Below are 25,413 nucleotides of genomic sequence, written 5' to 3'. Positions count from 1 at the left end.
TCACAGACTGCAGCATTACAGAATCAATCTTTGGCAACAGTACTTGCTTTAAGGTAATAGTATAATCTATTGCTAGCCTGATCCCAGTTCGTCTTTGTGAGTTATGATCTCAAGCAACAAAGCAGATTTAGCAACACCGAAATCAAAGAACAAAAGGTTAGAAATTGGAATAGCAGATCTCGGAACAGAAACTTGGAGCATATAAGAAGTTGGCTTGAAATTGGTCCAAAGGCATGGAATCACCAGATGACTTTTCTGCAGCAAAATGCTCGAAGTTTTATCTCAGGACACTTCTTGTTGGCTTGGTAAGCTGGTTGGCTTCCCCAGGACTTCCTGCTTGCTTTTGCAGATACCCACCTAAAACGCCATTAATATAGCTATCTATTAACTTGAAAACAGTGAAATGAATGTTTAAGTTCATTCGAGCATGAATAAGTTTTCAGTGGAGTAAGATGGCTTTTGTAGTGGCATAGAATGCTTTGTAGATAACAAATCGAGCAATGTTATAGACAACAACAATGACAACAAATCATAGTGTGCTTCAATTATTCCAATCAGCTACATAAATCTTTTCTAGTCGTTCAGCTTTAATTGTGTGAAAATGATGAACTAAAAACATTCCTCAGTTCCAGATGCTAATTGATACTAATGCATTCAACTGAAGTATACTATTTCTAAATTCTGCAGTTCTCTTTCCAAGTCTTCATTTCCATTCCGAAAAAAAAGGTAAAATCATGCCAGCATTATCCTCCATGTTTATGCAAAGCATTCATACACAACTGTGGATCATGCTGCAGAAGGAGAATGAGACCGTAAAATATCGTGGTTGAGAAATACTTTGCTATAAGAATGCTACAAAAACATAGACTGAATAGTTATCAGCTCAAAACCTAAACTATGAGTATTCTTTATGCATGCAGATGAACTGTGATAACTAACAAGATAAATACTGATCTTCTGTCTTTTGATTGTAAACGTGTAATATCAATATTCGCCTTTGCTTTCAAACAGCGATAGGCAATGACCAAACATGAGATCATGATCTTCATAAAATCTTTTACAAATTTAATATCAGTACAGATCATGTCAAGTAGCCAAACTAAGAACATCTCTTTAGTTTCATACCTGTAAATCCTCCCACCAATTTTCTGAGGATTCAACCAAATCTATAAGTATTTCTCCATCCATCCATTTTCTCTATCAGAGTTAGCTCCCTTCCACCAATCTATTCTACGTCAATCAATCTTGTATAATCTCAGGTGATGTCTCCCTCCTCCACTCCATTGAACTTCCAAAAATTTGTTACATCTTAGTCAGCCAAACATCAACCCAAGCACAGATTTCTGTGGCAATATTTCTATAGGGATCATTGCTAGGTACTGTGACTCAACAGTTCTAACCAATTAAATATTCACTTCAAATACCCTATTTTAGATGGAACTAATATGGAGAAAAAAAATTATATTACCAGTGCGAGCAAAGGTTCTATCCAACTTACACCGAGTACTCGAAAACTGAGACAAGAATTAATATATTCATAGTAAGGTCTGCCATACCGAAGCGTACCTCCCCGTACCGGGCGATACGTACCGGTCCGACAGGTTATCGGTACACGAACCGTCCGGTAACGCTACAGTACTACAGTATTATACTGTAGCACTACTACAGTATGAAAAAACATATAAAATTGTCGATACACCGGTATCATACCATATCGAGCCCGGGTCGAAACTCCGGTACGGTATGGTTTGGCGGACCTTGATTCATAGTCTTTCACCGTGCATAGGTTATCACTGGAATTGTTTACATAGGCCTATCTTGATGTATCAACTTTATGCCATAATGACAGAAACAAAAACATCAAGTGTTTCAATAACTAGTTGGTTGTCTATAAAACATGAAATGCAGTAACATATCCCAAAATCTAATCCTATATATCGATGTGCCCATCTTCAAATGGCACCATATTTCTGTAAAAAATTAACTATTCTTAAAAAATTGTTAATTTTGGCTACTGAGAGCAATGTTTAATTAGATTTATACTAGTGATGTAGAACAATTAAAAGAAAAGGAAAAACTTATACTGCCTTTGTCATCTCTAGATGTCAATAGGTATTATGGCATGTCAGAGTCAGATTTGGAATGATGATAGCAGGAAAAATGTTAAGTATATTTTAGAAAAGTGTTACAGCATCACTCTGGCTACCAGACCGAAGCAGGTCATTAAAAAGGCATGTCAATCTATCATTGCCTCCTCCATATTTAATTATCACTATTAAAAGATTGTCATGAACTAAAATCAATGATGAATTCACATCTTGTACACAAGACAAAAGACCCAGTAACTGACCGCGCATGAAGAGTAAATTGGTCACACCAACATAAAGAAGCATCAGGGCTAACAATATTTTCATTCTCTCATAATTCTTTGCAGCTCAATGGTCTTCATAAGAAGATCTACTGATATTTAACAGAACAATCATTTGTCTCATATCCTCAATGAGCCCATATTTCTAGATGTTCTAAGTGATCTAAAATTGCATCATTAGGAAAATGAGGCATGTTCACCTGTTTGAAGTGCAGATATCTATAGAAAACTTTCAGTAAAGGACTTTGCAACTTATCCCCTTCCCAAGTTCAAGTAAAAGATAAAATATATAAAACCAATGCAACAGTGTCTAACATGTTTATACATTGAATCAAGTTTCATTTAGACTAAGTTAATCTGCCACTCATATATCTTACTGACAATTCTACATGACTGTGTGCTCTACAACTTCAATAGTTCTCATCATTTAGGTTAAATAAAGCAGTAGCTCAAGAAAAATTCTGTAATACAAGTCCATTTTCTGAATTTAGCATCAGAACACCCTCATCAGTAGGACAAAAATCCTTCTTCATTTGTCAATCAAACTTAAGACCGCTACTTCTTATGGTTTTTTATTAATACTCGTCCTCTCCCATCCCTTTCATAATTCAAATCTGAAACCTTTTGGTGTATCGACTGGCAGAAAAAAAGACAGCAATGGAGTGAAATCAGTTGGCAGACGAGGAAAAAAAGAGTACCTGGTCTTGAAATACGATGGATTTGAGAGCGAGGGCCAGCGAACTTCCAAGCGTCGTCGTCCAAGGACTTCACCTCCTTCTGAAGCGCCGCCATCAGTTCCGATCTCAATGCTTGTCACCAGAAAACGAATCAAATTAAAAGGGGTGCAAAACAAAATGAAACTTTTAAAGCCCTAAATTCAGACATCAAGAACACCGAAACCCAAAAGGAGCAGAAGGAAAATAGATGTGGACGATCACCTGCGAGGGCTTCGTCCTTGCGATCATAGGCGGATTCAAGCGGGAAGTGATAAGGAGAGGCGTCGTCGCCGAATCCGGCGTTGCCACCGCCGCCGCCTTGCCCCCCGCTCGCCGCCGACGCCGACGATCTCGCCGGCGAGCTCATCGGTACTGGAATTCGAGTCCGAACTGGTGTTATCCTCTAGGGTTGTTGAGGGGATATATTTATGGTTTATGGTAGTGAACCGAAACATTGAGGTCAGGCTACCCTTATCGTGATTGGTCTTTCTTTGGGACCCACAGAAGGTCAGGGAAAGAACAGAGGCCGGTAAGGTTTTTGTCAATTTTGCTGGAACAAATTGTTTCATTCCAACGAAACAAATGAACAAAAACAGAAAACAAAAAACAAAAACAACAATTATTGAAAGGCTTTCTCCTCCTTCCGAATCACTTTCCGATAAACGTATGAAAGGAAGCAATTTGGTTCTTTGTTTTTCCTCTCTTCGGAAACACCACAAGAAAACAGGGGCGTCCAGATCGACAAAATAAATAGATAGCGGAAGATTGGCGGAATCCAAAACAGCGAAGAGAAAAGAAGAGCGAGGGCGGAGGAAGGAAGAGATGGTGCGGAAGGCGAAGGTGGAGTTCGATGAGAGCCCTCCGGACTTCGATCCGAACAACCCCTACGGGGATCCGGTGGCGATGCTAGAGTACCGGGAGTACTTGGTGCGGGAGAAGTTTATCCAGATCGAGACCGCCAAGATCATCAGGGAGCGCCTCCGATGGTGCTACCGCATCGAGGGCGTCAACCACCTCCAGAAGTGTCGCCATCTGGTCCAGCAGTACCTGGAAGCCACCCGCGGCGTCGGCTGGGGCAAGGAGAACCGCCCACACGAGCTCCATGGTGCCGTTTCCCCTTTTCTCCTCTTCCTTTACGAATCCCGTGTGGTCTCCCTCTCTCTTATTTGGGGGTTTTCTCTGACAAGCTTGTGTTTTTATTTGTTAGGCCCCAAAAAGGATTCCGATTAGGGTTGCTGCTTGTTTGGTCAAGGTTCGTATAATTTCTCTGGAAATTTGGATTGTTCGATTTGTGGGTTGGACTCTTTTTGTTGTCTTCTTCTTATTATGTTATTCTTGATTCAAGTCAGGCGGGTTGATTGTGTTGTGACTATTTGATTTCCTGCTACTCTTCCGTCAAAACACCTTCATCTTAAGAGGAAAAAAGAGGATTGACTTCATTATGGGTGTAGCCTGCTTAACTGTAGATAACTAACCTTTATTTTCTTGATAAAGATGAAAGATAATCCAGTTTAATATCTGATTGTTTTCTTCGTGCGTTACCCATATGAGACAATGCCAAAGAAAGAAGTAGGAATGACATATCATCCCATAATTATATGATTAGAAGAAAAAAAAACTGAAAATGGTGTTATCTTGGAATATGAATTTAGATGTTCCAATTTGTGCCTATCGAGGTTAGACTATTTATATAGGAAGGCCTTTTGTTTTTTCTTTCTTCAAAAAAGATTCAATGGTTCTTAGTTCATTAGAATATCCAAATCTTACACTGTGATCCTGGAAATAGATAACTTGATGAATTATTGATATCTTCACTTACATTTGTTAATTTTCTTAGTAAGCTTTTTGTGAGTGTAATTATTAGAGTGGATGCATTTTGTTTGTAGTCTTGTTAATGAAAAGAGGACATTGAATGACATAGATAGTTGAAGCAAATTTTGGCATGTTCTAAACATTTTATTAAGTGTTCAGATTTAGAGTTTAAGTGAAGATTTGTTTCTAAGACTTTGTCCTTTAACTGGACTGCTGGTCATTCTCATGATATGTTTATGTATGAAGAGGTTGAGCTCAGTGGTCATTTTCATGGCATTGTTGTATGCTTGCACATTATTGAAGAAGGAAGAGGATGTTACGATGTTATTGTCAGAAGGGTCTTTTAAGAGAGTCATTCATCTGCATAGCACACTACAATTTGAGAAAAAGTAAAAGATCTTCTTTTATGGATTTAAACTAGTTTTAATGTAGAAAATTACTGGAAAATATAAAATATAGGAAATTTGCTGAAAAGTCATGACCTATTATGGGGTTCACAAGCTCTCTTATTTTATAATGGCCATTATAAATTTATAATGCCTGATAGTTGTAAAAGACCAACTGATATTACACTAAGCTGCTGCTCTCCTTATTACCTTTATCAAACATGTCTTTTAGGGATACAATTGTGTAGATTGTCCACACTTGGCCTGTCTGAAGAGAGAAGGCTTTTGGTCCATGTATGTACAATTAATAGGGCGACTCCTAGTTCTGGTTAGATAGGATCATGAGAGCCCTGTTTGCATAGGGAGGCCTCTTCTGAATCTGATTGGGACAGACAAGCGAGGCATGATGCTGTTTTAGATGGGTGTTTGTATGGTTCCATTAAAACAATGATCGTCCAAGGTTCAGATGACAGTTGCTTCACATGCAAGGGTCAGACGTTGAGCTAGTGACAGAGAGGTGACTGATGATAGTGTGGGCGAGATGTGTCACTCAACAGTTGCATGAGTCCATGTTGTTGGGGTTGCAAGGGAAGGTTGCACTGACCAGAGGTTGCTTCATAACAACTTCAGGCCAGCATTGGACTATAATAACACAGAAATATCACATAGAAGCTGATGTCTATTAATGTTATCATGTGCTTCATTGTTCATTGTTTATTGCTTGTTGGTGAGGAATAAAGCAAATTTCTATGAATGGTTAACAGTAGGATCAGGCATGAACTTGAGTAATTGTTTCTCATGTCATTTGTACATTAAGGGATAACTGATATGGTGAACTGTGGCAGGTTCACTTGAGAATGAAAGGAATCTAATGCATATGCAGAGTTTGATGGATGCCTAAGATCTCTAAGGTTAAATAGAATGATTCTAACTTTACTTCTGATGTAGCCAAAGTATTCAGTAGAAAGTAAATAAAATGGTGTCTCTTAATGCTAAAAGAGATCAAAGGTCCTACAGATGTTATGGTTCCAAGACTCAATTGCAGTTGTTCCAGTGAGATTGAAAGGCTTAAATAATATCTTAATTTATTGTTTCAATCAGTCTTCTAAATTTGCTCTTGTATTTCTTTAGATTGTGTAGCAAAAAAAAAAAAGATCATAGAAACACCCTACATTCACCTTTCAAATATTTACTCTAAAAGGTCTAAAAAGCATTACAATTTAGATTGATGTTATCTGGGAATCTTCTGATAGATGTCATTTCTGCATAGTAGCATGATAACGTAGCAGTGTAGTCAAAAGCGCTATACACTAATAGGCGCCAATGCATCAAAACACTCGAGGCACTAGGCGTTCACATGAGTGATGTGAGGCGCTATCATATATTAAAATTTTAAAAATATTTATCATAATATGATCATTAAAATAAAAATGAGACATCAAATTATATTTATGTAAGGTTTGAAATTACATTGTCTATAATTACTAACAAAAGATAGCAAACTAAACAAGATTAGCAAACATACTGCCACGATCATCCATCATTGATCACATCCGCTTGAGGAAAAAAGAATTGCAGCATGTGTTTACCCTCACTACTGATTGATCCCTCCCTCTAAGCTTCATTGGGACAATGCACCCACTATAACACTGTAGGCCTTTAGGTATTTGCTTGTATGGGTTTTGCATGCATGTATTCTCTCCACTTAATCTTTGGTCTTCTACATAAGGGAGAAGGTACAATTCATGACTATGTTCTCTCAAGCACTTGAGAGAGACAATTCAAGACTAACGCGATGGTCTTGTATGTTGCCAAAATCCATGGAAATGCTATTGATGTGATGGATAGCATTATCCCCATCACTTCTTCCTCTCTCTACTTTGTCGAGGAGAGCAACATAACAGACCAACCCTCGATGTCATTTAATGTCTCATGGTTCAATTGTTTCTTGAGCTAAGAGAGAAAGGACGAAGCTGTTGGGGGCTGTGGTGGAGGAGGGGAGGGGGTAGGAGGCGGAGCAAGAGCAGGAAGAGGGGTGTTGTTGGGGGTTGTGGCGGAGGAGGTGACTGTAGAGGAGGGAAAGGGATGCTATCAGGGGCTACAGCAGAGGAGGAGGAGGTAGCTATGGCGGAGTAAGATGGAGAGGGGTGCTGTTGGGGGTTGTGTCTAGGGAGTAGGAGGGAGAGGGGGGTGCTGTCGGGGGTTGTGGAAGAGGAGGAAGGGGGAGGAGGCTGGCTGCAGTGAAGTAGGAGGAGGGAGAGGGGTGTGGCGGAGGAGGCAACGATGAAGAAGGAGAGAGAGGGGTGCTATCAGGGGTTGTGGAGGAGGAGGAAGGGGGAGGAGGCCAGCTGCAGTGAAGTGGGAGGAGGGAGAGGGGTGTGGCAAAGGAGGCAACGACGAAGGAGGAAAGAGAGGGGTGCTGCAGTGGAGGAGGCGGCTATGCCCGAGGAGGGAGAAGGAGACAACAAAGGAGGAAGGAGAGAGAGATACATAGAAAGAGTCCGTTGGAGATTGCACTCACAAGAAAGCCTCTAGTCGGAAGGAGACATCAGCACTGTTCGCAAATGAAGAGGAAGACGTCACCATTGTTTGCCGATGGAGAGGAAATCGCTGCCGCATAGTTCGTCGACTAGGCCTTCCAAGGGGGAGCAACAGTTGTGTGTGTGAGGGGAAGAGGGGTGTGGAAGTGATCGAACCAAATCAACGACTAAGCCCATTTAGATTAGTCTCGACCCTGGTTCAACTCGACCCTGGTTCAATTTAGCTCACACCACGTAATGCATTGTAAAGTTTTAAGAGTATTTTATGCATCCAAGTGTTGGATAGAAATAAGAATATTGAGGCATGTACATTTTTTTAATCTTGAAGGCAGTGTTCACCGGATTATGAGGTAGCACTTTAGAATGTTAAGAAAGAGACCAGCGTAAGTTTGTGACAAGTTGAGAGGGAGTCTGAAAGAAAGTGTGCCAGTCATGGTAGCCCAGAGGGTCAGAAATGACATGGTGGCTCTAAGATTAACAAAGAACTTCATCTCAATATATTACTTAATGCTGAAAAAGGATCCTATTGTCAACTAGGATTGAAGACTTTTGTTATTGTTGTTCTTGAGGCTTTAATTGTAAGTAAAAACCGTGTAGCCGCATGTGATTCATGCAAAAGAGTTGGAAATACATGACACTGAGCGTTGAAGGTTGCAGAGAGATAATTCCTTATTTGATTAAGCTCCACCACAAAACTGTTTTTGTATTTGTTTTCCTGCATGTCTATGATGGTCATTTTTTATTGGAAACATAAACATGGTAGCCACACGTGATTCCTGCAAAATAGTTAGCAATGCATGACTCAATATTATTATTGAAGGTGACAGAAAGATAATTCCTCGTTTGATCAAGCCTCACCACAACAGTGTTTTTGTATTGTATTCCTGGATATCTACAATGGTCCTATTTGAAGACAATATGGTCAGGTATTCATATTGCCTTTTGGTGCTACTGACACATTGTACATATATGATTTATGTTGCAATCTTCCCTAGTAATGGTGCTAATGAATTTGACATCTTATTTCATCAACTAAGCAAATATACTTTACAAGATTGGAAAAGTAATGTTTTGTTACTTCCCTTTTGCAGGTCGCCGGGTCTTGAAGTAAGACTTATATTGCGTAGGCTGAATCTGTGCTGCCTTTCCACCACCATTTGGTTTGTTTTAAATTCGATGTTTTTACCTCTGTTTTCACTTGGTGAAGTACCCTCAGACGAATTCCAATAATGGAGTTGACTTTAATTTTCCAAATAAATTACCGAACTTCGTCGTTGAGGTTTCCTTATATGCGGAATACGTCAATGCCTCCATATTAGTTAATAGGTTTTATAAGGTCATTGTTGGTTCAGATCGAGCTGAGATTATGGACTAAATGACATCTAGCTGTGAATGAATTCTAAATCCATTATTATACTGCATCACTGGAAATATCAGTTGAAATCATAATGTTTCATGTTGGACCTGTTTGGTTGCTTGCAAGTTGACTGCGTGCAACCTTTTTGCAGTTTATCTTTTGTAAGCGTTTGACTTCATAAAATGTTGGATATGTAGGCTGAATTGTGAGTAAAAATCAGATCTCGATACTCTCCCTCTCACTTTGTTTGAATATGCAAACATCCAAACAACTGCACTTTTAACTTGTTTTCTCTTTGACCTGCATGGAATCGATTTCTTGGTGGATGCGTGTGCAATTGCTATGATTCCTCGTGCGTGTTTGAGCATTCCAGAGATCTACCTTTTCTTGCTTCCCGTCCCCTCTTCTCTATTGATTGATTCCAGCTTGAACAAAAATCTTATCATGCCTCAAATATTGATGGATGTCTGATGCTCTCTTATGGTGATCATAAATCATGGCATATTTAGGTCACACTATCTTAAATGAATTGCTACAAACACTGCAAATTAAACCATAACTTAATACTACTTTCATGCCGCAGAAATAATGATGAGTTTGCAGTCACCAAAATCGATAGCCAATCTTATCACTTACACCTTTCTAACACGAAGACTTGCATCGACTAAACTCGGTTGTGCTGCAGTTGGCGACAAAAGGGTGGCTTAGCATCTCCTCCACCGTTCCTCTCTTCCTCCGTTCCTTCTCCAGGCACCTGCGGGCAAAGTTCCGGAACTCTGGCGACGCGGCCTCCGACACCTCCGGCTGGCTGTCGAAGCACACCATGCACATCAACGAGGCCCATTCGGGGCGCTTCCCGGCCTTCACCAGCGGGAGCCGCCCCCCGTAGCACTCCAACAGAGCCACCCCGAGAGCCCAGACGTCGCCGGCGAACTCCCCTCCAACTCCTCCTCCGCCGAACCCCTCGGAGTCGAACCGCTCGGGGCTCATGTACGCGCAGGTGCCCATGCACGGCTCGTCTCCCTCCGGCGCCCGCGCCATCCGGCTCGCCCCGAAGTCCGCGATCTGCACCTCTCCCCGCTCGCTCACCAACAGGTTCGCCGGCTTGATGTCCCGGTGCACGATACCCAGGCCGTGCTGGTATCGCAGCCCCTCCAGCACCCTCCTGGCCACCACTGCGATGACCTCCTCCGGCAAGCTCCGACGAGCTAGCAGCAAGTCCCGGAGCGAACCGCTGGCCATGTACTCCATGACCAAGCAAATCCGATCGTCACCGCCCCTAACCACGCCGTGACACTGGACGACGTAGGGAGAGTCGACTCGCATCAAAATATCGACCTCGCGAGCCGCCTGCTGCCAGGCGTCGACGGCGTTCCTATCGAGGCGGAGGACCTTGAGGGCGAAGAGGTGTGGCGACATCGGACCTTGTAGACCGTGCCGCCACCGCCGTGGCCGACCACGGAGAGCTTCTCGAGGTCGGAGACCACCAGAGTTGAGTCGGGGCTGCCGTCCAGCGGCGGCGACGGGAGTTGGAAGCGGTAGTCTGTTAGTGTAAACAACTTTATGCCGTGACCTCGGGGCCAACGCGGCTTGGTTCGGGTCCGAATGGGCGGGGATCTTGTACGACGTTCCTTGAGACCGTTGAGGTGGCCGATTACGGTGGTCCGGTCGGGACGTTGCGTCGGGTCGGAAGCTTGGCCCGGCCCCTCCGACGATCAAGTTAGTGATGGGAAGTGGTATGTTCTTTTGTCTGTTTTTTCTCCTCCCCATCATTTAGAACTTGGGGATATTTATAGGGAAGTTCAGTGTTGCCTGATGTGCCTGCTCGCAGGAGCAGGATCGTACCTCTGATGGCGTCTGACATTGTTGTTGGCGTTGCGTGAAGAACCGAACTGCCGCAGGGTATGGGCGTGCCTCGGTCGTCGTTCTCCTCTGCCTCGGCCGAGCGTGTTGGGTCAGACAACGATGAAGTCGTTGTCTGAGAGTGGGTGACGTCAGCGCACATCGCGTCGGCATTATTGCCCTCTTTGGACAGAGTGTTGTCCAAGCGTGGTTGACGTCGTGGCGCATCATGTCGCCATTATTTCCCTCATCATATTCCCCCCCGAAAGAAGCTATGCGTCGGTTGTCGCAAAAGGGGGAGTCCGAGGCATGGCTTCAGCCTCCAGTACCGTAGTAGTTTCAGGCGACATGAGGCCGAGGAGCATGTCTCGGGCGGGCAGGCCACGCCGAGGAGGTGGTCTTGGGGAGCATGGAGCCGAGGAGCATGATGCAGGCGGGCTGGCCGCGTGGGTGTGGTCTCGGGGAGCATGGAGCCGAGGAGCACGACGCAAGCGGGTTGGTCGCGCAGGTGTGGTCTCGGCGTGCGTCATGCTGGCCGCGCAGGTGTGGTCTCGGGGAACATGCGTCCGAGGAGCATGACGCAGGCGGGCTGGCCGTGCAGGTGTGGTCTCGAGGAACATGCGTTCGAGGAGCACGACGCAGGCGGGCAGGCCGCGCAGGTGTGGTCTCGGGGAACATGCGGCCGAGGAGCACGATGCAGGCGAGCAGGCCGCGCAGGTGTGGTCTCGGGGAACATGCGGTCGAGGAGCACGACGCAGGCGGGCTGGCCACGCGAGTGTGGTCTCGGGGAGCATGGAGCCGAGAAGCACGACGTAGGCGGGCTGGTCGAGCAGGTGTGGTCTCGGGGAGCATGGAGCCGAGGAGCACGATGCAGGTGGGCTGGCCTGAGAAGCTACTTATGTTACTTTTCCTCCTTGCCTACTTAACAGTAGCGGGGGCCGAAAACTACTATATCTGATTTCCTCTCTAAGGGGGAGCTGGTTGCTTTTGTCGCACGCTTTCGGACGTCGAGATCGAGGCGTCAGGGCTCTGCCTCTTCAGCGGAATCGCCACATCAGACCTTCATTATGGCGGGGTGTCCTTCGACATTCCTGACGTGACGTGATGGTTACGCATGTGCGCGGGTAGGCTGCCGCCCATACTCAGGAGGCGAAGGGGCGCTGGTTCTGGCGGGATATCTCCCTTAAATAGCGAGCGCCCGGCTTCGTTCTTACCTCTCACTGCTGAGTCTCCTTCTTCAGGTCTTGCCGTCCCCTTTCCAATCTTCCTCCTCGCCTCCTGCATCGCCCTTCCTTTCCCCGTAGTACCTCCCCATTAAGGTTAGTGAAGATGACATCCTCCTCTTCCTCTCCTTCTTCCCCTTCCCATGGAGCTGGGGGGGGGGGGGGGGGGGGGGGGGGGGGGGGGCGGGGGGGGATGTCCTCCCACCGTTCAATCCTCTGATGGGGAAGCGGCGCGGGCCCTGGAGGCCTTGATGTGGCCGCACGACATGGACTCCACCGTAAGTGGGTCATCGCTGGGGGGACTCCGGGACCACTATAGTATCCCAGAGGACTATATCCTCAGTGCTCCCGAATCAGGATAGCAGGCCTATGACCCGGTCCCGAAGGGTTTTGCGTTGACTTTAGACGCCCTGGAGGCGGGTCTGTGCTTTCCCCTTCACCCACTCATTGTGTCTTGAATCTCCCTCTGGCGGATTTCGTCGTCTCAGGTGGCGCTGAACTCCTGACGCTACCTAGTGGTATTCCTGGGGAAATGCTATTACGCCAACATCACCCCTACCCTCAACCTATTCCTTTCTTGTTACCGTCTCTCCAAAGGTTCGGGGGGTTACTTCCTATCTGCACGGGTGGGCTTTCGAGTCGGGGGGGCCCCTTCCAATAACAAAGGGTGGAAGGGGAGGTTCTTTTACATTAGCTGTGTGAAGGACTGGGGCTTTGGGGTTCGGTGGTCCGTGAGGGCGATCGACAACACCGCCCCAAGCCTAAGTGAAGAAGAGTGCCAGGATCTGGGGAGGCTCAAAGAGGTTCTCCCCAGTTCCCAGGCCATTCGAAACATGACCGAGCTATGGCTGGTCGAGGCGGGTCTCAGTCCGACGCCTCTGGGTATGTTAGTAGCGCTTGGTTCGGACATTTCATGGCTTAATCTTAGGACTAACGCTTTTCCTGTTTCTTGCAGAGATGGTGAACCTTCGATCGCTTCTAGGCGGTCGGGCGTCGCAAGCTCCCCCTCCAGCACCGGCTCGAAGGACACCCCGTTGGAGGTCGAGGTCGGGCGCCCTCGGAAGAAGGCGAAGAAAGCACCTCCCAAGGGGGCTGAAGCGGGTCCCCGTTGAGGCGAGGCCGGGCCTAGTCGGCAGGCGGCTGGGAAGGGCCCGCGCCCTCCCTCCGTGCGCGACCTGTGCCGATTGCACGCCGGGGACGAGGAGCCGTTCCTGACGCGGCTGGTGGGCGAGATCCCGACCGGGGAGGCAAGCGACTCCCTGGTTGCCCGCTGGGGAGGCCTGTCCCGGGGGGACAAGTTGTGGGCCGGAGGGGACTCCTCCGCGGCATTCCACCAAGGCGCACTTCATCCCGACATGGCTCGGGATTTATACACCCTGCCCTCGGAGGCTCTGCTTGGCAAGTCCACCAAGTCCCTGACCTGGGTAAGTGCTTCTCCTCCCACCTTAGGTTGCTTCTCCGACGCTGTTCTTCCTGACCCGTCTTCCCTCTTACAGGGCCTTCATTATGCGACTGCCCTGATGGATAGGGTGCGTGACGTCGACCGGGTTATCGGGGGCCTTACCAGCCGCAACACTGAGCTCCGCCGTCAGGTCGAGGAGGGCCGAGCCGAGGCCGGCCCGGAAGCCGTGGCGGCCGCCGAGAACCGCGCGGCGGACTCAGAGGCGGAGGTGCTCAGTGTCAGAGCTCGAGGCATCCGCCGACACGAATAAAGAGCTCCAAAAAACCGTAAGGTTGGAGCGGACCGAGCTCCGTTTGTTGAAGATGAAGGCAGGCACCCTTAGCAAGAAGCTAGAGGAGGCGAAGGCGGAGGCGAGGGCAGCTTCTGAAGCGCTTGCCGAGGAGGCTCGTCTCCGACTCGACAAGGACAAGGACAAGGAGTTGATTGCGATGTACAAGAAGTCCAAGGGGTTCAAACTCGGGCTGACGCGCACGGGGCGGGTTTCCTTTGAATACGAATATCGGATCGCCACATCCTACTTCCGTGCGCGCCACCGAGGCCTCGAGGTGGAGGACCCCTTCACCCCCCATCCCGAGGATCTTGAGGTGGACATGCCCGAGGACGTTCCTTTCGACGACCGGCTGGACACCCCATAAGAATGAGAGGAGTCTTGTATTTTGGTTTTTTTTTTCTAAGGTGCTAGTCGGTCTGTAAGTCGGGGTCGAGTCTTGTAATCCTCGTTTTTGTTTAAATAAAGTAAAATCTTTCTTCTCTTGTGTGTTGCCCAGCTTCCGCTTCCCTACAAAAAACTTCTTAAGGTTCTGGATGTTCCATGTTCTCGGCAAAGAAGAGCCATCCATTGTCGCGAGTCGATATGTGCCCAGTCGGATTATCTCGACGACCCGATAAGGTCCTTCCCATTTGGGGGCCAGCTTCCCCCTTGCTCGGGTCGGGTCACTGACTTCGGTCTTGCGGAGGACCAGATCGTCTAACTTAATTGGTTGGGGTCGTACCTTCCGGTTGTAGACCCTTGCGACAGCTCTTTTATAAGAGAGGGCCTTCAAGTGTGCGTCGGCACGCTGCTCCTCAAGTATGTCAAGGCCGGCTCGAAGTCCTTCGTTTGTGGTTCTCTCGTCGTAGTTTCTTGTCCGAAGGGTGGGAATAGCTACCTCGGGCGGTAGGACAACTTCGGTCCTGAACGTGAGGCTGTAGGGGGACTCTCCAGTCGCGGTTTTGTGGGTGGTGCGTAATGACCATAAGACGCTCGGGAGTTCGTCCATCCAAGCCAATCGGGCTGCGGATACTCTTCTTTTGAGCCCATCTAGGATGGACCGATTGGTTACCTCTGCTAGCCCGTTCGTATGAGGGTAAGCCACTGAGCTGAACCTCAGCTGGATCCCGTGGCTTGCACAGAACTCCCGAAACCTTTTACCAGCCAACTGGGGCCCATTGTCTGTAATGATGGTTTTGGGCAAGCCAAACCAAGTCACTAGGTTCCTCCACACGAACTTCTCTATTTGTTGCTCCGTGATCGTCGCCATTGGTTCGGCCTCAACCCTCTTGGTGAAGTAATCCACTCCCACGACGATGTATTTCCGTTGTCCTGAGGCTGGCGGGAAAGGTCCGAGGAGGTCCAAACCCCACTATGCGAACGACCATGCGCAGTCGATGGGGGTGAGCGGGACCACGGGCTGCCGGGGCGCGCGAGCGTGCTCCTGGCATGAACTACACCGTTGCACGTAAACCTTCGCATCTCGGCACATGCTTGGCCAGTAGTACCCTTGGCGAAGTATTTTGTGCGCCAGGGTTCGCCCGCCGATGTGCTCCCCGCAGACCCCTTCGTGGACCTCGGCTAGAACCGACCGAGCTTCGCCGGGCTCCAAGCACCATAGGAGAGGGTGTGAGAATGACCGCTTATAGAGCCGTCCGCCCATCTCGGAGTACCACGCCTGCGTACGGCGCAGGCGCCGAGCCGTAGACTCGTCGAGGGGAAGGGTCTCGTCCCGCTTGAAGCGCAGCATTTCTTGTACCCATGTGGTCTGCGCGTCGCCCGAGGCCGCAGCAGCAATTTCGATGGCACGATAAGGGAGCTCCTCAACCTCGGGTCGGGCTCCGGGGGCTAACTTCGATGCCATCTTCGCTAGTGCGTCGGCTCGCTCGTTCTCGCCCCTCGGGACATTAGATAATGTAAAATGAGAGAACTTGGCAGTCAAGTTCTTTACCTGTGCCAGGTACTTCGCCAAGATGGGGTCCCGAGCCTCGTATCCACCGCTGAGTTGCTCAGCTACCAGATGCGAGTCGGTGAGGATGTGTATGACAACCACTTGCATTTTGAGGGCCAACCTGAGTCCTGCTAGGAGCACCTCGTATTCCGCCTCATTGTTGGTGGCTCAGAACCCGAAGCGACGGGAACGCTTGAATGATCGCCCGTCGGGAGCTAGTAGCACCAGCCCCGTGCCGGCGCCCTTCGAGTTGGCCGATCCGTCCACGTGCAGGACCCATCCTTCAGAAGGTTGCGTGAGATCCATGTCCTCGATCTGAGTTAATTCCGCAATGAAGTCGGCCACGGACTGGGCTTTGATAGCGGTTCTTGGCACGTATCATACGTCATACTCGCCGAGCTCCACCGCCCATTTGAGAAGACGCCCTGCAACATCAAACTTAGACAAGATCTGCCGGAGTGGTTGGTCGGTGATGACCTCCACCGGGTGAGCCTAGAAGTAGGGGCGTAGCTTCCGTGCTGACAGCACAAGCGCGAGTGCCAGTCTCTCAATCGGTGGGTACCATTCCTCGGGCCCGTTCAGGACGTGGCTGATGTAGTAGACCGGTAGCTGTTTGCCAGAGGTTTCTTTGATCAGGACGGAACTGACTGCGTGCCGGGAGGCAGCCAGGTAGAGGCCGAGCTTCTCCCCGCAAGACACTGAGGCAAGTCGGGGGAGGCTGGCCAAGCATTGTTTTACTTGTCCGAAGGCTTCCTCGCATTCCGCCGTCCATTGAAAGTTCTTCGGGTTCTTCAGCGCCCGGAAGAAGGGGAGGCAGCGATCACCCGATCGGGCAAGAAACCGAGACAGGGCGGCGAGCCTCCCGTTAAGGCGTTGTAGGTCTTTGATCGTCTGAGGTGACTGCATATTGATGACTGCCTGGACCTTCTCCGGGTTGGAGTTAATTCCTCTTTCGTGTATGATAAACCCGAGGAACTTTCCTGAGGTGACGCCGAAGGCACACTTCGCGGGGTTGAGTCGCATGCCGAACTTGCGCAGCGTGGCGAATGTCTCGGCCAGATCGGCAAGGTGAGCTTCTGTCGCTTGGCTTTTTACAATCATGTCGTCGACGTAAACTTCCATGTGTCCGCCCGATCTGGTGGGCGAACATCTTGTTCACTGTTCTCTGGTACGTACATAGCTCCAGCATTCTTTAATCCGAATGACATGACCTTATAAAAGTATACCCCTTGATCGGTGAGAAAGGTCGTATGCTCTTGGTCTTCGGGTGCCATTCTGATCTGGTTGTAGCCCGAGAAGGCATCCATAAACGAGAGGCGAGCGTGTCCGTCCGTTGCGTCGACCAACTAGTCGACCTTTGGGAGGGGGTAGCAATCCTTTGGGCATGCATTGTTGAGACTGGTGTAATCAACACACATCCTCCAGCTTCCATTGTGTTTCTTTACGAGGACTAGATTGGATAGCCATCGTGGGTATCTGACTTCTTCTATGAAGCCCGCTGTTAAAAGGCGTTCCACCTCTTCTCGTATGGCGAGTTGCCGATCAGGAGACTGCCGTCTTGGCTGTTGCTTCATCGGGCGAGCGTCGGGCGAAATGTTGAGTTGGTGTTGCGCGACCTCTGGGTCGACGCCCGTTATGTCAGATGGCGACCAGGCGAAGACGTCGGTATTTTCCTGTAGGAAGCCGATGAGCCGCTTTCGCTCCTGCTCAGGTAGTTCCGACCCAATTTTGACCGTCTGGTCTGGCCGACCCTCTAGTAGCGGCAAGTCGATGGTGGATCCCCTCGGCTCGGGATGGGGGGTTGGTTTATTCGTCCCCCGAGGATCTCCTAGTAGTGGTTCGATCCTTGCTTTCTTGTGTAATGAGACTGCCGTCAGGTAGCAGCACCTGGATTCTCGAGGGCTTCCCGTGACTTCTCCGACCCCAGCGTGGGTCGGGAACTTTATAGTTTGGTAGTAAGTCGAGACGACGGCTCTGACTTTGTTGAGGGTTGGGCGGCCGAGAATGGCGTTGTATGCAGTGGGGAGGTCAACCACTAAGAAGGTGGTCATCACCGTCTTCGACCTCGGCGGGACTAATAGGGTTAAGGGCAAAGTGATTGCCCCCAGCGGTGAGATTGAATCGCCGGTGAATCCGGTGAGCGCCAAGCACATCGGCTTCATGCTCTCTCTAGGCAAGCCGAGTCTTTGGAAGGCATTGAAGTAGAGCACGTCGGCCGAGCTCCCGGTATCGACCATAATCATTCTTACTTGCGCGTTGGCGATCCTGGCCGATATTACGAGCGCGTCGTCATGCTCGGATTGTTCGGACGTTTTGGCCGGGAAAATGACCTCGAGCTCAAGGCCATGCCTGGGAGCTTCGGCCGGGGTGGCTCAGGCGTACGCCTTTCTTCTGGTCATGGAGTTTTCGCCAGATGCGGGTCCGCCTGCTATCACGTCGATGTGCTGTTCGACGGGACCCTCCGAGTGCGGCGAAAGTTCCTTGTCCTACCGAAGGTACTGGCCGAGGTGCCTTCTACGAATAAGCTCCTCGATCTATCTTTTCAACTCATGACACTGCTCAGTGTCATGCCCATTCTACCGGTGGAAACGATAGTACTTTGATCGGTCTGCAAGTTCTCACGGGCTCCTCATCGGGTGAGGATCTTTGAGTAGTCCCTTCTCCCTTATGTGGAGAAATATCTCTGTTTGGGACGAACCCAAGGTGGGGAGAGGGGGCCTTGGTGCCGGCAGGTCAGATCGGTCTAACCTGCGCCGTGGTGCAGTGGATTGCTGCTGCCGGGGTGGCTATGACCTGACCCTCTTGTGCTCCTCACGCCTCCCAGCCATCCATGTCTCCGCGACGATGAACTAACTTGCTCGCTGAAGCATCTCGGGTACCGCCGTGGGGGGTCGCTCCACAAGAGACCAGAAGAACCTGGAAGGCCGTAGGCCTATCATGAATGCTTGCATTAACAGAGAGGGGTGAGCGTCTGACAGCCCCCGAATTTGCATCGTAAAGCGGTTCACAAAATGGGAGAGGGGCTCGTCCTCCCTTTGGTTGAGTCCGAGGAGCAACGCCACGGACGGCTTTGGTCGAGTGTAGGCCAGGAAGTTGAGCTCGAAGTCTCTGGCGAGCTGGTCAAAGGAGGTGATGGTCTCGGTCTTCAGGCCGTTGTACCATGCGCGGGCCGGCCCCCTCAGAGTCGTTGGGAACGCCCTGCACATCAAGGCGTCAGAAGTCCCATATAGCGCCATCTGGGTGCGAAAAGCGGCTACGTGGTCTGCTTGGTCGGTGGCGCCATTATAGGCGTCTAGCGAAGGGAGCCGGAAGTGCGGTGGAATCATTTGATCTTGTATTTCGGGCGCGAATGGGGACCCTTGGTGTCCGTCCACCCCGAGCTCTCCCTTTTGACCTGAGAACCTCCTGCTGCACTTCGTTGAGTCGTTGACTAACAAGGTGTAGCTGGGCTCGCAGGGCGTTCGTTAAGACCGCAGATAGCGCCTCGGGCACCGGGCGACTCACCGGATCTTCCGCCCCTCGGTTCCCGAGTTGGGCTGATCGGTTCCGAGGCGAAGTGGGGAGCTCGGGAAGTGGCATATCAGTCCGGGTGGGGGGCTCCCGCTGTTGTAGAGGCTGGGTCATATGCGGGGGCGTCGGATGGGAGACGAGCGGGATGATAGTTTGGACCACGCCCGTCAAAGCCCGGACTTAATGAGCGAGGTCGTGAAAGGCTTCGGGCGATACAGGCGACGGGCCGGCGGGGGCACCGTCGGGCGACGATAAACCCGGGTCGTTGAACAACCGCCAGTAGCGCTCCGATGTTGTGGCGGGGCATTCGTCTCGGGGTTCATCACACGGGGGATGTTCTCCCGGGGTGCTGACCGGACGCAACCCCACAGCTGTGGGTTCGTCAGAGTGGATCTGTTGATCGCTCGACATTCGGAGGCCCTCCTTCTAGCGCTAATCTGTTAGTGTAAACAACTTTATGCCGTGACCTCGGGGCCAACATGGCTTGGTTCGGGTCCGAATGAGTGGGGATCTTGTATGGCGTTCCTTGAAACCGCTGAGGTGGCCGATTACGGTGGTCCGATCGGGACGTTGCGTCGGGAGGGAAGCTTTTCTGTAGCGCTGGAAAGAAGTAACCCCGTCCTTGTACCTACACACAGGTCGGGTCGGAAGCTCGGCCCGACCCCTCCGACGATCAAGTTAGTGATGGGAAGTGGTATGTTCTTATGTCTATTTTTTCTCCTCCCCCATCGTTTAGAACTCGGGGATATTTATAGGGAAGTTCAGTGTTGCCTGATGTGCCTGCCCGCAGGAGCAGGATCATACCTCTGATGGCGTCTAACATTGCTGTTGGCGTTGCGTGAAGAACCGAACTGCCGCAGGGTATGGGCGTGCCTCGGTCATCGTTCTCCTCTGCCTCGGCCGAGCGTGTTAGGTCAGACAACGATGAAATCGTTGTTTGAGAGCGGGTGACATCAGCGCACATCGCGTTGGTATTATTGTCCTCTTTGGGCAGAGTTTCGTCCAGACGTGACTGACGTCGTGGTGCGTCGTGTCATCATTATTTCCCTCTTCAGCAGGCAATCTCCGTCAACGATTGTTGTGAGGGTGGCAACTGCAGCCTGACAGATTGTTGATTCCTCCTCTCCCTCACCATCGCCATGCTCTTCTCTTCTCTCCTCTTCTCCTCCTCTCTTTCACCTATGCGTAGATAGTGGACGCGTCCATGAGCGGGTAAGCGAAGCATGCAGGTTGAAGGAACGCGTGGGAGAAAAGCCCATGGATCTATAAGTAGGACGAACAGCTACAACCGGGGAGCGAAACGCACATGCCGAATTGGGGAGGAGACCTCAGCGGACGACACGTGCGGGGGTGACGTCACTGCAGATCTTGGCTGTAGGTGATCTTGTCGTTACAACTTTCTGCCCACGTTTCCAATTCCACGTCAACACACACGTGCACGCCGTGCACGTCACCCATCGCATGCATGCATGCCTGCCTGCCTGCCTATAAAATACGACACCAAATCACGTAAAAGCATCATAGTCTCTTGCGAAGATTAGCGAGAATCACGCACCATCGACTGCAAGTAAACATGCGTTCCAGCATCGTGAAAGAGGTGGTGAATCAAAGAGGCCCGGTGAGATAAGAACATCATGCAGATGACGCTGAACAGAACCAAAGCTGCAAGCTGCAAACATGTTCCTACATGTAGAAAGAACATTGCTTGAGCAAGTATCTAGTCAATTACGATAACTTCATCAGAGCTCTGGCCATCACCACCAGCACGGAAAGCTGGAAGATCGCCACGCAAGATTTGCACTTTGAACTGGATGTTCTCGGTGTCCATCAATTCGAAGACGCATCCATCTCCTTCCTTCAGATTGTTGTCGGCCACAAAGTTCTTCCATCCTTGGCCAAATCGCTGGAAGCTTTGGTCGCCACAGTATACGACCTCCCACGTCCTGCTTCCGTAGGATAGGACTACAGGAACGGTGGAGAGCGGCAGAAGCTCACGGATGCGCTTCGGAAGGGCCTACATGTCATGACCAAAAAGGAAAGAAAGGTCGCCATTAAATAGCCATCTCGAAATTGCTGCATCTAATTTATGGGATGCAGCATTATGTAAGCAAATGCAAAGCACCTTTTTGCAGAGAAACACTGTAAAGTTCATAGAGATTATGAAAGAGGCATGGATGAATGGATCAATTTTTGCAAGATTCAGAGTCGTGTAGCAAGCTAAATGGATCTTTAGACATAAATGACAAAACTGCATTAAATCTCCCATGTAGTGTTTTGGCAATTATGATTGTGCATGATTCATGGAATTCATCAAAAGATCAAGCATGAGAATGGTCAAGAGAAGCATAATTATCTAAGCAAATGCAAAGCACCATTTTGCAGTGAAACAGCAGACAACAAGAAGGATGAGAACCACCCTAAAATTTGTAGTGCAGCAATCTGAAGGGATCTTTTAATATATGCGAATGGTATATAGCAATTTTAGATACAGCCACTTAATGATTAGATAGCAAATGCCAACAGAAGATAAACATATTAAAACATCAGGAACCACACATATAATTCAGAACAACATGAATGATTGGCTTGTGAAATGTTCAGATATCATGTTCGGAGCTAATAAAAAATAAGTATTGAATAGTTGGAGGGTCAGCTAAACATAACATCTTTTGTTGAAATCTCCAACTCAAGTTTATCAGGATTAATGTGCATTAGGTTGGATATCAGCAAACACCAGAGTGCAAATATTTAGATGACAAACCCCAATAAATTCTTAAATCTTACCAATACGGAAACATTAATTGTCCTCTTTTTCAATCTCTCTCACATACATAATATTCTTTTAACATCTTCAAGATCACCAAAGTGCAGATATTTTAGATGCCAAACCCCAACAAATTAGAAAGTTAATGTAACTTAAAATTATCAGGAAGTTTATAGCTTTTGTTTCCTAACATTTTTATTTTCTCACGATGATAGAAACACAACCATAAATATATCATGTCAACTACAGAAAGTCCCATAGATCTCCCATTAATTATTGCAACTCCTGAGGGCATCAAATTGATTTAGATTTCTATATGATTGCAGGTAATGTGAATGTGAACATGTACGTGAGTCTTGATGAATGAAATTGCCACTGACATCTATGAACATCAAGACTTACCATTCTATACATATAACACGAAGTCTTGGACAAGATGCATGTGAAGAATCGGTTTCCTGATAGTGGAACAATTTTCTCTTGCATCGCATGCTCTATTGGAACAATTTTCTCTTGCGTTGCATGCTCTAAAGATTGTTGCACGGTGGTAGGAGATTTGATGTTAATTTGATCTCTCTTTTCACAATTTACGGCCAGTTTTCCTGCATGGCCTTATCCAATAGAGACTTAGAATGAAGTAAACAAGAATTTAAGACATCTAAGATTTGACAATAAGTGCACAAATCAACAAGCTCTGTTGGTTTCCTGAAATGAGTTCTACAGGAAAAGCATCACATGACACGATATAGAAGTGTATGGAATCTCTTCTTAAGATGACAACGTATCTACGGGTATCATTGAATGAGTTGAGAGTGATAAGACTTTGTTCACCTGAAGAAGTCTTGCGATGCGTATGCTGAGCAGTTGAACTTCCTGCCAAAGGATCTCTCTGAAAATAAATTGAGAAATATAGCATATATGTTGTTAGGAAAATGTGATGTATGCTAAGCGGACACGGAAATGTGCACAGTAGAACCAAAGAAAATAAGATCAATACATGTTCCCAAGTAGTTGAAAGATATCTAATATGTATCCATGAAACAACTAATGACTTCAAAAGGAGTAAGGGTTTCTGTCTTGCAGGCAAACTGCGCCAGGAGAGTACTTCTGCAATGCTTATCTTGTGTTTGGGGCAAATGCAAGTAGGATATCTGAAGGCACCAAAAATAGGTTGTGGATATCCTATTTGATTCGAAGTTGTACATCAAAAGGCTCCCAGAGACGTTACTTAGGGTTTCTCCTCTTCCTCATGCCGATGCCTGATTGTGTATGCCCTTTTGATGTTATTCTGTCAGCTTTCTCTTCCCTCTGTTGGTTTCACCTATGTTGTGCTTTTAGTTATTATTTTTTCTTTTTCTTTTTTTCTATTTCCGTGTATTCTTTCGGTTCTAACCAAATGAAAAAGGAGTCACATCATTTTCTTCAAGACAAAAAAGAGAACAACTATAAATAACATATGTAGAGAACAGTACATGGACAGTGAACCTACTGTCTACAGGATGATGAAACATAACCAGAGAAAATTGTAGCTTTAGCTCTCCATTATTAGTAATTACCACATAAGAATATGTTTTAATTCCTATAAATTAAAAATGAACTTGGAATTTAAAACATTTCATGGATTCTAATTTTGCTTCAGTCAGACACTGATGTTTCTCACCTTTCTGCTCCTTGTGGATTTGAACAATCCTATATAACTTACCAAAAAATAATAATAATCCTATATATCCATGGTGTGGTATGGAAAACCATCTGTCCATTTCTAGCAATGTATTTTCTCCAACAAGTTGTGGCCAGCAATCCAAGATCATGTATTTGTCTAACTTTCTTCTTCTTCAGATGTGATGCAAATGCTTGTTAGATGGTGGCATGGTATATACCACATCTGCAAAAGGAAACACCTCCATCTTCGGCCACATTTCTGCTCTTAGAAATTTCACCATTCACATTGCATTTCAATGCCGACATTGAAAGAGAACCACTTGGCTACCTCTCTTGACTATTTCAAGGGTCTTGATTCCCTAGCTATAGGTCCTAAGCTATGCACCAAAACTTCGCATCAATCTGGATGAAACCAGTATGTTACTGCGCAATGTACATCACAGTCGCTCGTTGTGCCTGGTCACTTTCTACTACTAGGATCTTCTAGCTTCTGCTCCCATTAAAGAAGATTCCTTTAATCCCTATTTGCAGAAGCGATTTCAGAGCTACCAAAGCCAAACCCTAGGATACCATCAGGATGGATAAGCTGATGGAGGAGGTCAACAATCACCACAACAGGAGCAAGACCAGAAGCTACTTGAGCACATCATGAACCTAGAAGACCAACCGCAGCTGATAGAAGCAGAGAATGCACGAAAGTCGAAACCCTAAAAGAACCCAACCCACACACTACGAGATGGAGCAGAGCGGAAAAGGTGGCTGTAGTTTCATCGGTATTGAGACTCACCATGGAACTCGACGAGGAAGCGACGTTTGTCCGTCGAGACCTTCTGGTTGGGGTTTGGTTGCGCGCGCTCTCGGTGTCTCTCTCTCTCTCTCTCTCTCTGCCTTCGTTGCAGACAGTACCGAGATCCGAGGAGAACCATCGGATGGAAGAAGAGCTCGCAACGGTTAAATAGATCCACGACCGCGATTAACACTTAAGAGTACGTTCTTATCGGGCGGGCTCCCATGCTTGATGTAGGATCCGAACCCGATAAGCCCAGAAGAGTTTGCTTAATTTGACAGATATTTTTCCGTCCAAATTGTTGTGATTTTAAGCTATTTCTCTGAACCCACGACCCGAATCCGAAAAGGATACAGAGATATTTTGATTTGGTGTGGTAAGAAAGTGATTGAGGCCTAATGGGCCATTTGGGCCGAACTCATCTTTCCTTTAGGGTGGGCGTACGCAAAGAGAACAGTTAATTGAATGCGACAGATCGTATCACAGTCTCCGCCAGTGTGGGTGGGTGTCCGCGAGAGAGAGAGAGAGAGAGAGAGACAAACACACGGACTGACACCAATACGACCGACGGTGGCGCAACCCTCAGCTCTCCTTCCGCCTTGGGGAAGACCCCGCCACCCCTTTATTTGAGGCCAGAACCGAAGGCACCTTTTGACGGCAACAAGACAGTAGCAGCAGCAACAGCTACTGCATCAACTTTCCTCATCGTTGAGAGCGACCATTAATCTCCTACAGCCCTATCATCTTCCTTGCCGCCTCTTGCTTTGCTGCTACCTCGGGTGA

At 48.0% G+C, this 25,413-nt stretch overlaps 5 protein-coding genes across 6 annotated transcripts; 1 reads left to right on the top strand and 4 right to left on the bottom strand.

The window, feature by feature from the left end:
• Window positions 1-29: 29 nt before the first annotated feature.
• On the bottom strand, window positions 30-3,499 carry LOC103984909 (protein SAMBA). Of its 2 annotated transcripts, none has more exons than XM_009402484.3 (3): window positions 3,307-3,499; window positions 3,067-3,177; window positions 30-357 (listed from the first exon to the last, which is right to left on the bottom strand). In XM_009402484.3, exons 1-3 carry the CDS (start codon window positions 3,449-3,451, stop codon window positions 278-280), a joined length of 336 nt encoding a protein of 111 aa, XP_009400759.1. In that variant the 5' UTR covers window positions 3,452-3,499; the 3' UTR covers window positions 30-277. The 2 variants fall into 2 exon arrangements, with proteins under 2 accessions (XP_009400759.1, XP_018682002.1); XM_018826457.2 differs by lacking the exon at window positions 30-357 and adding an exon at window positions 520-791.
• Window positions 3,500-3,795: 296 nt separating this feature from the next.
• LOC135638289 (NADH dehydrogenase [ubiquinone] 1 beta subcomplex subunit 10-B-like) lies at window positions 3,796-9,110 on the top strand. Its single transcript, XM_065151355.1, has 3 exons — window positions 3,796-4,189; window positions 4,292-4,336; window positions 8,914-9,110. Exons 1-2 carry the CDS (start codon window positions 3,907-3,909, stop codon window positions 4,312-4,314), a joined length of 306 nt encoding a protein of 101 aa, XP_065007427.1. The 5' UTR covers window positions 3,796-3,906; the 3' UTR covers window positions 4,315-4,336; window positions 8,914-9,110.
• Window positions 9,111-9,821: 711 nt separating this feature from the next.
• On the bottom strand, window positions 9,822-12,305 carry LOC103985068 (mitogen-activated protein kinase kinase 10). The gene is given in 3 exon segments (XM_065152977.1): window positions 9,822-10,597; window positions 10,600-10,722; window positions 12,236-12,305. Coding segments are annotated over 3 exon segments (969 nt in total).
• Window positions 12,306-18,756: 6,451 nt separating this feature from the next.
• Window positions 18,757-19,143, bottom strand: LOC135639179 (uncharacterized). The gene has a single exon (XM_065152976.1). The coding sequence runs from the start codon at window positions 19,141-19,143 to the stop codon at window positions 18,757-18,759; it is 387 nt and encodes a 128-aa protein (XP_065009048.1).
• Window positions 19,144-21,041: 1,898 nt separating this feature from the next.
• On the bottom strand, window positions 21,042-24,778 carry LOC135583463 (B3 domain-containing protein Os04g0386900-like). The gene is made up of 4 exons (XM_065150472.1): window positions 24,631-24,778; window positions 23,013-23,070; window positions 22,584-22,783; window positions 21,042-21,431 (listed from the first exon to the last, which is right to left on the bottom strand). The coding sequence occupies exons 1-4, from the start codon at window positions 24,631-24,633 to the stop codon at window positions 21,135-21,137; spliced, it is 558 nt and encodes a 185-aa protein (XP_065006544.1). The 5' UTR covers window positions 24,634-24,778; the 3' UTR covers window positions 21,042-21,134.
• Between the last annotated feature and the right edge of the window lie 635 nt (window positions 24,779-25,413).

Source organism: Musa acuminata, chromosome BXJ3-5 (assembly GCF_036884655.1).
Source record: "Musa acuminata AAA Group cultivar baxijiao chromosome BXJ3-5, Cavendish_Baxijiao_AAA, whole genome shotgun sequence".
Taxonomy (NCBI): Eukaryota; Viridiplantae; Streptophyta; class Magnoliopsida; order Zingiberales; family Musaceae; genus Musa; species Musa acuminata.
The sequence above is the reverse complement of the archived record's forward strand: the minus strand, read 5'-3'. Positions and strand labels throughout refer to the sequence as shown.

Excerpts from the sequence above, each read along its gene's own strand:
- LOC135583463 (XM_065150472.1), bottom strand. Across the intron at positions 22,784-23,012 it reads GCATCGCAAGACTTCTTCAG|GAAAACTGGCCGTAAATTGT; the intron begins GTGAACAAAGTC and ends AAGGCCATGCAG. Across the intron at positions 21,432-22,583 it reads CGTGTTATATGTATAGAATG|GCCCTTCCGAAGCGCATCCG; the intron begins GTAAGTCTTGAT and ends CATGACATGTAG.
- LOC103984909 (XM_009402484.3), bottom strand. The coding sequence starts at position 3,451 with ATGAGCTCGCCGGCGAGATCGTCGGCGTCGGCGGCGAGCGGGGGGCAA. Across the intron at positions 3,178-3,306 it reads CAAGGACGAAGCCCTCGCAG|CATTGAGATCGGAACTGATG; the intron begins GTGATCGTCCAC and ends TCTGGTGACAAG. Across the intron at positions 358-3,066 it reads CCATCGTATTTCAAGACCAG|GTGGGTATCTGCAAAAGCAA; the intron begins GTACTCTTTTTT and ends ATGGCGTTTTAG.
- LOC135638289 (XM_065151355.1), top strand. The coding sequence starts at position 3,907 with ATGGTGCGGAAGGCGAAGGTGGAGTTCGATGAGAGCCCTCCGGACTTC. Across the intron at positions 4,190-4,291 it reads CCGCCCACACGAGCTCCATG|GCCCCAAAAAGGATTCCGAT; the intron begins GTGCCGTTTCCC and ends TTTATTTGTTAG.
- LOC135639179 (XM_065152976.1), bottom strand. The coding sequence starts at position 19,143 with ATGGCGCTATATGGGACTTCTGACGCCTTGATGTGCAGGGCGTTCCCA.